The 14,502-nt window shown below is 38.5% G+C and overlaps 1 protein-coding gene across 8 annotated transcripts in view; it reads right to left on the bottom strand.

Annotated features, from left to right (window-relative positions):
* Positions 1-14,502, bottom strand: part of SMARCA1 (SNF2 related chromatin remodeling ATPase 1) — a 77,231-nt gene that overhangs the window by 41,354 nt on the left and 21,375 nt on the right. For 4 of the 8 annotated variants that reach the window (XM_039464088.2, XM_039464090.2, XM_039464086.2 and 1 more), the window contains exons 8-13: positions 14,355-14,486; positions 13,018-13,086; positions 7,473-7,582; positions 5,577-5,803; positions 4,483-4,604; positions 941-976 (exon numbers count right to left, since the gene is read on the bottom strand). In XM_039464088.2, coding sequence (XP_039320022.1) covers positions 941-976; positions 4,483-4,604; positions 5,577-5,803; positions 7,473-7,582; positions 13,018-13,086; positions 14,355-14,486 — 696 coding nt within the window. The remainder of the gene's footprint in view (positions 1-940; positions 977-4,482; positions 4,605-5,576; positions 5,804-7,472; positions 7,583-13,017; positions 13,087-14,354; positions 14,487-14,502) is intronic. The other 4 variants (XM_039464091.2, XM_039464092.2, XM_039464093.2 and 1 more) reach the window with 1 other exon arrangement.

The raw sequence follows: 14,502 nt of genomic DNA, 5'->3' as shown, positions 1-14,502 counted from the left end.
AAAGGATAGAAGAAAAAGAGAAAAATAAAATTAGACTATCAGGGTCCTTAAGAAACAAATAAAAACATTTAAAATACATACAGAAAATCTTCACACACTTTCTAATATTCTTTATAAATATACTTTATAATATTCTTCCATCTTCAAAAATATTTAAGTATCTATACATATACGGTACTATGTGAATTTATGTAGAAAGTATATTATGTAAATGAAGTTCCTAATCTTTAAAAGCTTACATCAATAGAGACAAACTTAGAATAATTACATAGTCAAATTCAACTAAGCAAGTAGTAATTTATTTATTCTTTAAAAACAGTAACAGTGAAAACATTTTAACTGAGGGAGAGCTGAAATATACCCGGGGGGGGAGGGGGAGTGAATTATCAGAAATCTCAACTTCATTCCCATTAGCTTATGAATGATTCGTTTAGAAGATCAACCAACAGAGAAAATGATTTAGAAATGGGAATGAGAGCAACAGATAAAGGGGAAGGTAAGAAGATTTTTATCAGTATGGTAACAAGGAACAAGTCAGTAAGTTATAAAGAAAATCAGGAAGACAATCCAGGGATATTTAGTAAAGAATCTTAAAATTAATATTAATATTCTTACTATATAAAGATTTCATACAAATTAATTAGAAAACAAAGTCCAGTAGAAAAATGAGCAGGAAAAAAAAAAAAAAACAGACAATTCAAAGAACAAATACAAATGGTTAGAAAACAATAATAACGTTCACTCTCACTAGTAATCAAATAAACACAAACTAAAACAACAACATAACATTTTTGAAGATTAAAAAATGATAATACTCAATGTTGACGAGGGGGCGGTGAGACGGGCACTCTCATACATTGCTGCTGGGAGTATAAATGGGTACAACCTTTCTGGAAAGCAATTTGGCAATATGCATCAAGAGCCTTAAAAATGTTCATACCCTTTGACCCCGAAATTCCACTTCTAGGAATTTATCCTATGGAAATAATCAGAGATGTGCACAAAGATTTATGTATAAAAACTTTCACTATAGCATTATCTATAATAGTGAAAAACTGGAAACAACCTAATTGATCAACAATAGGGGGATGAATTATTTCTAGTACATCCATAAAATAAAATATTAGCCTAAAATTATTTTTACAATGATTTTTTATGGACATTAAAAAGTACTATATAATACTGAGCAAACTGTATCAGGATACCAGACTTTATATTTAGTATATGAAGTATGATACCAATTACTTGTACATATTACATATACCTAAAAAGATTGGCCGGAAACACTTGTATTTATTTTCAAAACTTCCTTCAGCAGTCACATATCACTTGCATATTCACGAAGTATGGGCAATCTTTTTTAAACTAAATGGGTGGCATGGTCAAAGTTTTAGGCAGAGAAGGTGACTCGCACCATCACAGTCAGCAGAGCAGGTAAAGGGGGCAGTACAGAAAGCAGCATGGTGTAGTGAGAGGCACCTTGGTGTAGAGGAAATAGCAAAAACTTGGGCATGAATCACAACTTCACCATTGATTACATCTGTGATTCTGGGCAAGTATTTAATCTCTCTGAGACACAGTTTCAAACGGAGAAAATTATACCAATACTTTACCGGGCTGCTGGGAGAATTCAATTGGAACTTTAAGTTGCCTAGCTTATAGTAGTTGCTTGACAAATGTTAGTTCCTTTCCCTACAAAAGTGAGGAGGCCAATTAAGCAGAGGTTACAGGAACTGAGTCAGACGATGACCAGTGGCTTTGTTAGCTGAATTTAGCTGTAGTAATGGAGAAAGGGAAAATCTGAGAGCTGTTGAGAAAGAATTACTTATTCACAGCTGGCACGCAATCAAAGTAAGGACTCAAACGTGGTCTTCTCCTTCTCATTGGGAAAACAGATGAAATGACGGTGTGGACAACATAGTGGGAAAGCAGGGCATCTCCAAGAAAAAATGAACAGCTCTGACTTTGCTATATTTAAAGTCAATACATGAAATTCAGAGTCTCTTAGGAGATAACATTGTTTAGAATTTTTTAAAACCAGAACAATTTTGGTCATAAATAGATGAACAGTAGAGAGCTCAGTCAGAAATGCAAATTCGCTATCTGAGGTCAGAAAGCACGTACTGTTCTGCCATGATATTCTCTTCAGTCTAGGAAGGATAATCCTGAATGGTACCATAGGGCCTATGTTTAGTGTGGATTCGGGAAAACCAAGCCTCAGAAATAAGTCAGCAAAAGCTCAGTTAACGCTTTAAGTTGCCATATCAGAGAGTAAAAAAAACTATAGGGCAGGGAATAGTGTAAGCTTTGAAATGTTCTCATATGTATATATGTTATTGCAACTGTTTCCCTATAGAGGTAGCAGTAAAACCTTTAATATGAAAAGGGTCTGTGTGCTTGCTGTGAACACTATGCTATGCTAGAGCCAGGCTTCAACAAGGAAGCACACAAGGAATGGAGTGTCCACTGCAGCTATGGAAGAAATAGGATGTGGGCTAAGAGAGAGTCCCTGTAGCCTGAGATGGGGCCCTAAAGGTGTAAGGGAGAAAGCCCTGTGTGTAATTTCATGACATGTGGTACATACTGCAATATGCCATTTACAACTGTGCTCATACCTATTATATCCACTTATCCTCACAACACTGTCAGAGAAAGAAGCCTAGGTATTATCCTTATAACAGAATTAAAGATACTGAGGCTCAGAGAATTAAATGGCTTGCACACACTGCAAAGTGGTGGAGTTGGTGCCAAAACTCAGGTCTTCTGAAACCAAGTTCAGTGCATTTTCCACTATACCATAAAATCATGATCTTTACCCAAAGCATGAGTACAGCAGGTCCTCGAGTAACATCGTTTCATTATAAAACTGATGAGAAAAAAAAAAAATCAATTCCTGGCCAGGGCCACAGTCCATATGGGCTTTGCATGCGCTCCTCATGTCAGTATGAGTTTCCCCCCCGTGTCTTCCCACAGCCCAAAGCTGTGCATAAAACGTGAACTGGAACGTCTACACAGTTCCAGTATGAGTGTGGTATGTGTGAGCATGCCCTGTGATGGAATGGCATTCTGTCCAGGGCTAGTTCCTGCCTCGGGTCCTGAGCTGCCAGGAAAGGCTCCAACCACTGTAATCCCAAACTGGAATAAGAAGGTAAATAATTTTCTTACTTGCATTTATTAATCTTTCTTAAATGTATGTATGGCTCACCTTTATTTCCATGTTTAATATTATAAGTGTTTTGGTCTTTATTTATAAGATTGGTGATGTCTTTGTGACCAGAAATATGTCATAGGAACTGGGGTCTTGTCACACAGTTTGAAGTGCAGTGGCACAATCATAGCTCACTGCAGCCTCAAACTCCTGGGCTCAAGCAATCCTCCTGTCTCAGCCTCCCGAGTAGCAGGGACTATAGATGCATGCCACCACGCCTGGCTAATACTTTTTTTTAAATTTTTCTTTCTTTTTTTTTTTTTTTTTTTGGAGAGACCAAGTCTTGCTGTGTTGCCCAGGCTAGTCTTGAATTACTGGGCTCAAGCAATTCTCCTGCCTCAGCCTCCCAATCCCAAATGTTGGGATTATAGGCATAAACCAACACACCTGGCCAGAACTTAAATCTTGTTTATATCAATTAGCCTAAGATCATACATTGTTTTGCTTGAAGTTGCAGTTTCTAAGAACCTATCAACGACATTAAGTGAGGACTTACTGTACAGACTTAAAACAGAAGCCAAAGACAGAGCTCTGAAGGATCACAGAAAACAGAAGATAAATTAGCAAAGCCTTCCAAGAAAAAGTGCTTTAAAAAGGGTATTAAATGCATTCGACCCTTGACATTTGTGAAGGATAAAGACCTATAAGAATTTCCATGTTTGAGAAAGATACTGCATACTAAATAAGCTTACTCACTAAGTGACCCATTCCTATATGCCAACCTTTTAGTGTCCCAAGGTCTAAATTCATGATAAATACCTATACCTATGTTGTCACATTTAGTTTTTATAAGAGCTCTATAAGAATCAAGATTATTCCCTTTACAAACTACTATGCTTCACGAGTCGTTAGGGTTGCTTATAAACGGGCAAAATTTCAACCATTAAACTCCACAAATGGCCAAGGTCTGCTATAGCTGGCAAATCAGGAAAAGAAAATGACATAAAATTGGAGATCACAGAGTAAGGTAAGAAACTGTTAGTAATTTAAAAAGTCAGAGATAGGCATGGTTAGAGAAGATAAGAATGGAGGATGGGATGGTGTAGTGTCCTTTAGATAAGAGATGATGTCTTTGAAGACCTTGAAAAAGATGATTTGTAAAGAGTCAGTGGAATGGAAGCCAAATTGAAGACTGAAGCAAGAACGAGATGTTAATGAGAAAGTCAATGTACCCACCTAAAGAAAAGGCAAAAGTTCAAAACTACCTAATGTTGATAAACATTGCTTAATTGAACTCTGATTTCTGAAGTCTTATTTTATTTTCTCTTCCTCACCTCTCTTTCTTCATGGGGGGTTTGTCCATCCAGTCGACAATACTCATAACCACGCCACATGCAATAATCTTCCAAAATGTCCAGCAAGCGAGTCATCTGGCTGAAAATGAGAACCCTTGAACCTAAAACATTTCACCAAGAAAAAGTGAGTTATACAACTTGTGTGAAACTAACTTAAAAGCTGCAAAAATGAACATTATATGCAACATAAACATAGAGCACATGAATACTTCACTAAACTCTCTCTCTCTCACTCTCACACACACACACACACACACACACACACATCCCTTCAAGAGACGCTATGTATAGAATTACGTATTTGTTGAGTTAGCCATTTTTTAAGGTCCTCAAACTCCTCCATACATATTGCAATGACTTGAAAGAAATTACCTTTACTTTTTCTTAAGGACAAATGATGGGTCCACAGACTATCTCACTGGACTACAGCAATAGGCTCCCAACTAGCCTCCTGTTCCTAGTCTCTCATCCTTAACAGACCCCATACTGCTTCCCAGGTTCTCTTCCGAACATGTAGGAGTGACATACTCTGATTGTCACTCCTCACAGCCAGTTATTCTCTGACCCTCCCTCTGCCTTCAAAATAAAAGTCCTAACTTCTTAAAGCATGCTTTAAAATACCTTTCATAATTTGGCTCCATCCATCTCTCCAGATTCATCAACTGCCATTCTACCCCAAGTACCATATGCTCTATTATTTGTTTCACACTTGTTTCATTACCCTGGAAAACCCTTCCCCTTCTTCCCCATGGTTCACTCCTATGCATTCTCCATTGCTCACCTCAAAGGTCATCTCCGTGAAGACTTTCTCAACTCCCAGATTCTCAACATGTCATAGCACTTACCACAATGAATTACAACTATTCCTTCTCACTATACTGTGAGCTTATCCAAGGCAAAGACTGTTGTCTTATTCATCTTTGTACACCCAGCCCATAGGACAATTCCTGGCAAATAGTAAGTACTCAACAATGTCTGCTGAATAAATGAATGAATGAATATGGAAAATTTTATTTATATACAAGTCATTAATATAAATTTATTCCACGCTAATTTAAAAATGTATTGCTCACCCTGTTCTTTGAGTTTGGCCAATAGTTTATCCAGAACTACCATTTTACCACTGTTGCTGACAATATGCTCATCAGTGGTGTAAGGTGGACCAGGTTCAGCACCATCAAACAGATATGGATGATTACAACACTTTCGAAGCTGCATCAGAATGTTTAAGAGTCGCATCTTGTCCATCTTGCCAGAAGAGTTTAAAACATCGATATCTTTCATCAGGATTTTTGTATACCTAAAAGTTTAAACTATAATTAATCATCAATTACTAGAAAGTTAATGTCATAAAAAAAATATTCCTTTGGCCATCAGATTAGATTCCTGTTTAAAGTTCAACAAGATTTGATTTGAGACTAAATCTGATGGGCAAAACCAACAAAGAAATGAAAATTTGAACATTTGAACTTGCATGTAGCTAATAAACCTGTTTCCTCCTGCTTTATCCATGACCAGAAATTGCCATCAGTTGACAATTATTTAGAGAATTATACCTGCTAATTACTCAATAACTATAACACCTCAATGAAAGCTGACATCCAACATTTACTTGTTTGAACAAATAACAATTTCAGTTTTTTATAGCTGTCTCACAGGTCATTAGTTTCTGATCCTATAAACATTTTTCATTCTCTTTTCTAGAACTCCACCCCCACAAACAGAGACTTATGTATATATATATATGCCAGATCAATAATATGTAATTATTATAGTGATCATCTTTTACTGAGTGCAATTGCCAAGAATCATGTCAAGGGCTTTATATGAATTATGCCACTAAATCTTCATAACAACTCTGAGTATTTACTAGTATTATCCCCATTTTACAGGTGAAAATTAAGGCAGCTAAGAGAAGTTAAACAACTTACTCAGGGTCACAAAAGGGAAAAAACCAAGCTGTGATTTTATGTGTGAGTCCAAAGAATATACTCTTAATTTCTACCCTATACTGGCTTGTGTAGTAAAGAAATCATGTATTTTACGCATGATCTAATTTTATTTATATACATAACATTTTGCTCCTATTAGCAGCACTATCACATTATTAATACTTCTGATTTATGATTCCTTGCAACTTCCCTTGTCAATTTCCCACTTTAATTGCATTTATCTAACCAATCCAGATGCTATTTTTGTAATATCCACATTGACATACATTTTCATCATCACTATTATTTTGGTTATAACTATTTTCACTAAAGGAAAAAGCAATAATGCTTTTTTTTTTTTTGAAACAAGGTATCAGTCTGTCACCTACCCTGGAGTGCAGTGGCACAAACATGGCTCACTGCAGCCTTGACCTCCTGGGCTACAGTAAACCTCCTGCTTCAGCCTCCCATGTAGCTAGAAACACAGGTGTGTGCCACAATGCTCAGCTAATTTTTTTTTATTTTTTTGTAGAGATGGGGGTCTCACTTTGTTGTCCAGACTACTCTTGAACTCCTGGGCTCAAGTGATCCTCCTGTCTCGGCCTCCCAAAGTACTGGGATTACAGATGTGAGCCACTGCATCTGGCCAAAGAATGCTTTTAAAGAATGCTTTTCAACTAACAAGTATCCTACTGACATTATCCCCTTTAATCCTAACATCATCCTCATAAATTAAATATTATTATCCCCATTTTACAGAATGGAAATTTAGGTTATGTAACTTGCCCAAGATAACTAGCTATTAAGTGATAATGCATGAAATTCAAACACAGATCTATAGACTCCAAAACCTATACTCTTTTTGAAAGGCTAAAGAAAATGCCTATACATTTTCTCTGAGAATACTTGAACTCCTTAACTTACTATTTAAATATAAAATGTAATTTTTGAACTAACGGCATAACTGAACAACTATAAAGCTAATTTTTAGTAAATTCTTACACACAAATAAGTTTTAATGGAAATAAAATAGCTCACCATTCTCGTTGCATCTTACTCAGTCCCAAGTAAATCTTTATTTCCTTTTTAGGTGGCAGACTCTTCTCTACATCAGTTTTTATACGACGCAACAAAAATGGTTTTAAAACCTAAAAGGTGATTATTTTTATAAAAGCTTATGAAACATTTGAAACATTTAATATGATTAATGGTTTTCATTAACAACATTAATGTGAAATTTACTTCCCACTGCATAGTCTGACAAACACTACCAACACCAGTTGCCAACTTTCTTGGTTGAGAACCACCAAGTAAGAGTCCATTAGAAAATCAAAATAAGGGACCTGAAGTAGGCATTCATGACTTCATGGTACAAAATGCATGAAAAATTAAGACAACAAGACTACTGGTTACTGAAAAAGCACTAAAGATCCCTTTTTTAAGAAGTTGCTGTAATACAATAAGATTTATTTATTTATTTATTTATTTATTTATTTATCTATCTATCTATGTTTTGAGATGGAGTCTCGCCCTGTCGCCCAGGCTGGAGTGCAATGGCGCAATCTTGGCTCACTGCAACCTCCACCTCCTGGGATCTAGCAATTTTCCTTCCTCAGCCTCCTGAGTAGCTGAGATTACAGGTACACGCCACCACACCCGGCTAATTTTGTATTTTTAGTAGAGACAGGGTTTCACCATGTTGGCCAGGCTGGTCTCGAACTCCTGACCTCGTGATCCACGAACCTTGGCCTCCCAAAGTGCTGGGATTACAGGCATGAGCCACTGCGCCTGGCCCACAACAAGATTTTAAAACCTGAGAGGAAATCTGAAGTCAGAGTATGGATCAGGGAGGCTTCAAAATGAAATACAAATGCAGGTCATTTCAAAGTACCATCATGTGCCACTTAACGATGGGGATATGTACTAAGAAATGTATTGTTAAAGTGATTTCATCATTGTGCTAAGATCATAGAGTGTTCTTACACATACCTATATGGTATATGTATTTATTTGTTTTATCATATAGAAAACCAAGTGTCCCAGCAGCATTACTCACTATCAATCATTTCCCCTACTTCATCTGCAATGCCAGTATCAAATGCCATATAGCAGGTCCCTATGTATGCTCCATTATAATCTGATGGGACCACCATCATCTATGTGGTCCACTGTTGACCATAACGTTGTTATGCCAGTGCATGACTGTAGTTAAATATATGAGGAGAAAATATTCAATGTGAAGGAAAATATAGATGATCGGGAAAAAAAGATGAAACAATCAGTGTATACCTGTAAGACAGATTCTATCACAAGAAAATAATAGTATACAATGTATAGAGTACCTACCTACAATGTGCCAGACACTATACTATGAACTTTACATGTATTATTTAATCCTTACAATAAATCTGAACAAAATGTTTTCATTTCTATTTTAGTAAGGTCATCAAAGGAACTTTACTAGCAAGTGTTAGATGTGGAATTCAAACCCAGATCAGGATAATTCTAAAATCAGCTCAGTCCTGACTAGCTGTTGTGAGCCTGGCAAAAAATTTTTCCAAGCCTATTTTCTCATTGGTTCATCCAAAAAAATATGTATGTGTATATGCCAAACTTTTTTTTTTGGAGATGGAGTCTCACTCTGTCACCCAGGCTGGAATGCAGTGGCACGATCTCAGCTCACTGCAACCTCCGCCTCCTGGGTTCAAGTTATTCTCCTGCCTCAGCCTCCCAAGTAGCTGGGACTGCAGGCACACGCCACCACACCCAGCTAATTTTTCGTATTTTAGTAGAGACGGGGTTTCACCGTGTTGCCCAGGCTGGTCTCAAACTCCTGAGCTCAGGCAATCCACCCACATCAGCCTCCCAAAGTGTTAGGATTACAGGTATGAGTCACCATGCCCAGCCCACCAGACATTTTTTTTTTTTTTTTTTTTTTTTTGAGACGGAGTTTCATTCTTGTTTCCCAGGCTGGGGTGCAATGGTGTGATCTCGGCTCACCGCAACCTCCGCCTCCTGGGTTCAGGCAATTCTCCTGCCTCAGCCTCCTGAGTAGTTGGGATTACAGGCATGCACCACCATGCCCAGCTAATTTTTGTATTTTTAATACAGACAGGGTTTCACTATGTTGACCAGGATGGTCTCGATCTCTTGACCTCGTGATCCACCCACCTGGGCCTCCCAAAGTGCTGGGATTACAGACTTGAGCCACCGCGCCTGGCCACCCACCAGACATTTTTTAATGGGGATAATGATACCTATTTCCAAGTCTGCTGTGGAAATTTGTGGTAGTACATATGTAGAACTTAAGTATACAGCAGACACTCAATAAACTGTAGCTATTATTATTAGAGATCTATAGGAAGTAAGGAAAGGGGAAGGGTAAAAGACTTCTGGTTTCTGGTGTAAGCCTCAAAGTTTTCTAAAAGATATTCTTAAGAGGTTAAACTGCCTGTGAGATACTTAAGCAGAAAGACTCTGAAGGCAATGTGATATGAAAGGATAGTGCTTAGGAGAGGGATACAGAGAGGTCATTTCTGGCGGTATCAGTATTTAGGTGGTAGGCAAAACCATGGGAGTGGATCCCCATAGACAGCATGTATGAAAGTAAAAGACAATGCCCTATAAAATGCTAAATTTTATAAGAGACAGACAAAGAAGGAAAAGCCCACAAAAGGGACTGATGGGGTGGACAAAGGGTAAGAGAAAATCCAAAAGAGAACAGTATCCTAGAAACCAAGCAGGAAAGTCTTTCCAGCAGGAGGAGATGGTTGGCAGCTTCCAGCAATAGCCAAAATACTGACCAAAAAGCATACCCTGAATTCAGCAACTGGAAAGCCATTGAAGACACTGTGAGATAAGTTGCAGTTGTACGGAATAGATAGAAGCCAGTGGTCAATGGATCCAAGAGTAAACAGGAGACTAGGTAGTAGAGACGGAGAGGATAAACTACTCTTTCAAGAAGCCTAGCTATCGAGAAAAGAAAACAGAATCACAGCCAGAAGGACAGAGTGTTGAGGAAGCACTGTTTTGCATATGCATGAGGTTAGATGGGTACGTGTTTGGGTTTGGAGTTAATAAGGGAGGTATCTGAGCATGTTTCCACTTAGAGAAAAGAGCCAACATGGAGGGAGAGGGAGAAAATACAGCCAGTTAAAGAAACAGAAAATATAGTCAATTAAAAAGAGGTAGAAAATATAGTCAACTAAAAAGATACATTGGGGGAAAGTCCAAATAGAAAAAGGAAGCAATGAGATCAAGGACTCTCATGGAAGAATTAGCCACTGACCAGAGAAAAGACACCTCTTCCACTCAGACAGAAGGTCACACAAATGCAGATCTTCTTGGAAGGTAGACATCCTTGAAGAACTTCCTACCTAATATCTTCTTTTCCCTCTTTGAGAAAGGAATGATGTTACCTGCTGAGGGAGAAGGAGGGCAGGAGATACCTGGGACAGAATTCTTGGGGAAACGGGTGAAGGTCTGGAATAGTTGTTATAGGAAATAGGAAAGAAGACTGTAGAAGGCCATGTTGAAGGATCACCAGTAACACGACATCTCAGCTTATGTTAGAGAACATGGAATCATAGTGGTTCCAACCTGGACCGCTGTGAAATCTTTTTTAACCAGTGTTGGGTAGCCCCAATACAGAGACGTTCACTCTGCTAGTAAGTGGCAGAAGCAAAATTGAAACTCAGAAGGCAGAGGGACAGTTCCATTACGTTATTCCAGGTTATGGCTTTTAAGCAGGTATGGCAGATGGAGAAGGGAGCAAAGGAGTTTAGGAGTTGTAGCCAAAAATGGTTCAAGTGACAGAAAATGAGTTCACTGCAGTGGGTGCAGTGGCTCAGGCCTGTAATCGCAGCACTTTGGGAAGAGGCCGAGGCGGGTGGATCACAAGTTTGAGACCAGCCTGGCCAATATGGTGAAACCTCATCTCTGTTAAAAATACAAAACTTAGACAGGCGTGGTGGCGGGTACCTATAGTCCCAGCTACTTGGGAGGCTAAGGCAGGAGAATTGCATGAACCCAGAAGGCAGGGGTTGCAGTGAGCAAGATCACGCCACTGCACTCTAGCGTGGCGACAGAGTGAGACTCCATCTCAAAAAAAAAACAAACAAAAAAGAAAGAGAGAAAGAGAAAGAAAGAAAGAAAGAAAGAAAGAAAGAAAGAAAGAAAGAAAGAAAAGAAAAGAAAAGAAAAGAAAGGAAAGAAAGAAAGAAAGGAAAGAAAGAAAGAAAGAAAAGAAAGAAAGGAAAGAAAGAAAGGAAAGAAAGAAAGAAAGAAGGAAAGGGCCGGGCGCGGTGGCTCAAGCCTGTAACCCCAGCACTTTGGGAGGCCGAGGCGGGTGGATCACGAGGTCGAGAGATCGAGACCATCCTGGTCAACATGGTGAAACCCCGTCTCTACTAAAAATACAAAAAAACTAGCTGGGCGTGGTGGTGCGTGCCTGTAATCCCAGCTACTTAGGAGGCTGAGGCAGGAGAATTGCCTGAACCCAGGAGGCGGAGGTTGCGGTGAGCCGAGATCGCGCCATTGCACTCCAGCCTGGGTAACTCCGTCTCAAAAAAAAAAAAAAAAAAAAAAAGAAAGAAGGAAAATGAGTTCATTGCTGGATAGAAAAAAAGGTCACAACAGAAATAAGCTGACAGGTGGGGAGAAAATGCAGAGGTCTGAGGACTAGAGGTCTCTGTGAGGTAACAGGACAAGTACAGAAGGATTAACATGAACGAAAGCACTAGAAAAATATAAGAAGTTGTGATCAAAGAATAGAAAGGAAAGTTGGGGCCGGGCACAGTGGTTCATGCCAGTAATCCCAGTACTTTGGGAGGCCAAGGTGGGTAGATTATGAGGTCAGGAATTTGAGACCAGCCTGACCAATATGGTAAAAATCTGTCTCTACTAAAAATACAAAACTTAGCCGGACGTGGTGATGCATGCCTTTAGTCCCAGCTACTTGGGAGGCTGAGGCAACAGAAGAACTTGAATTGGGAGGCAGAAGTTGCAGTGAGCTGAGATAGCACCACTGCACTTCAGCAGCCTGGATGACAGAGCGAGACTCTCTCAAGAAAAAAAAAAAAAAAAAAAAAAAGAATAGAAAATTGGCATACAATGAATGTGACGGAGCCACCCAATGATGAACAGATTAACAGGGAATGGGTGGAGGGTAAAACTGCAAGACAGCTTAGGCCTCAACGGAAGAGCTTTATACATGACATTGGAGATACAGTGGCTTAGAAGTGGCAGCGGGGGGAGCTAGGAGAATACTGATGCCAGCCTGAGGAACTGCTGGGTTTGGGAGCAGGAACAGCCTCTCTATTGGAGAGGACATTTTCACAGGGGAGATCCAAGGCAAAAAAAAAAAAAAAAAAAAAAAAAAAAAGCTGTTCTAGAAAGAAGCTGAGAACATAGAGGTATTTTTTTTTTTTAACCAAAGAGACTGTCAGAAAGGTTGGGAGGGAGAAACGGTGATACTGAGTCAAGAGGAAAACACAAGTTCAAACAGATTCTATAGCATTTTGTTTTCTGGGTCAGTCTGTGTATACTACTTAATTACTGAATGTTCTTGTCTACTATTACTTACTGCATGAAGTCTTTCCACGAGTTTTTGATCACCAAGACAATTTTTAGTGTCAAACCAAGAATCAAAGTCCTGTGGAGGGGTGGAAATTCTGCAATAAGTGCACAGCTTTTTAAAATATACCCGATATTCTACAGATTCTTAAACAACCGATACAGAAATAATGCATTTAAAAAGTACTTTCAAAAATATAAGCTGTGATGGCTTTTACTTCTGAAAATAGGTAAAATACTAGAGCACAAAATTTGAACCCCATTACGTAAGAATTCATCAACTTTTTCCTTAAAAGACATTTATTAGGCTTCCCCATACTGTAGTAATATTATATCTAGTTTAAAAAGTAGACGCATATAAAATCAGACAGAATGCTAATAAAAATGTTAATTTCCTCAAACAATAAAACAAATAAAAGATCAAGTATGCAAACCAACTGATGGCTGAACTTGATACTTTTTATTATCAATTAATAATCATAATGGGGGTGGGCATGGTGGCTCACACCTGTAATCTCAGCACTTTGGGAGGCCGAGGTAGGCGGATCACTTGAGGTCAGGAGTTCAAGAACAGCCTGGCCAACACGGCAAAACCCTGTCTCTACTAAAAATACAAAAAAATTAGGAGTGGTGACAGGTGCCTGTAATCCCAGCTACTGGGGAGGCTGAGGCAGGAAAATCACTTTAACCCAGGAGGGGAAGGTTGCAGTGAGCTGAGATTGCACCACTGTACTCTAGCCTGAGCAACAGCAAGACTCCCTCTCCAAAAAAAAAAAAAATCATCATCATCATCATCATCATAATGGGAAAAATCAAGCACCAAAGTTCTTAAAGTATTCAGTTCAGTTTGCTGTCCTAGCATAACTTGTGTTAATGATAAAAAAAATATATAAATCACACATTTACACCATATACTGTCTTTCAAAGCATACACTCTGAGCTCTTTAGCACTAACAAAATGTCAATGCCTACAATAATCAAAGATCATTTTAAAGCTTCCACCTGCCAAACTAGTATAGAGAAATATGTTTCAAACCCCTTCAACTTAATAAAAAGAAAATCTTGAATGTGCTACTCTGGACTCAGCCTCACATCTTAAGTTTTAGGGGCCATGTGATAAAGGCAAAGTTGAACAGGCAGGTTAATCTCAAAGACAAGAAGCATGCTATTTCTCCAAAGATCCCCATTTGAAAACTTTGTACCAAAGAACTCTTTCCTAAGAAAATCAAACCATGCAGATAAAAAATTACAAATTGAAAAGTACCATAAATTTCAAACTATAGTGTTTTAAAACAGATGTCAGTGAACCTAAGAAAGTTACACTTAAAACATATGGCTTAAACTTACATCTGCAGAATTAAAGACATCGGGCAATAAAAAGTTGAGTAAGGCCCACAGTTCATGCAGGTTATTCTGCAAAGGTGTTCCAGTTAAGAGCAAGCGGTTAGTTGACTTGAACTCACGAACAATCTCTGAAAGCTAGAAAAACAATACT

Source organism: Saimiri boliviensis, chromosome X (genome assembly GCF_048565385.1).
Source record: "Saimiri boliviensis isolate mSaiBol1 chromosome X, mSaiBol1.pri, whole genome shotgun sequence".
In the NCBI taxonomy this organism is placed as follows: Eukaryota; Metazoa; Chordata; class Mammalia; order Primates; family Cebidae; genus Saimiri; species Saimiri boliviensis.
Note: the sequence above shows the minus strand (reverse complement) of the source record. Positions and strands in the feature narration are given on the sequence as shown.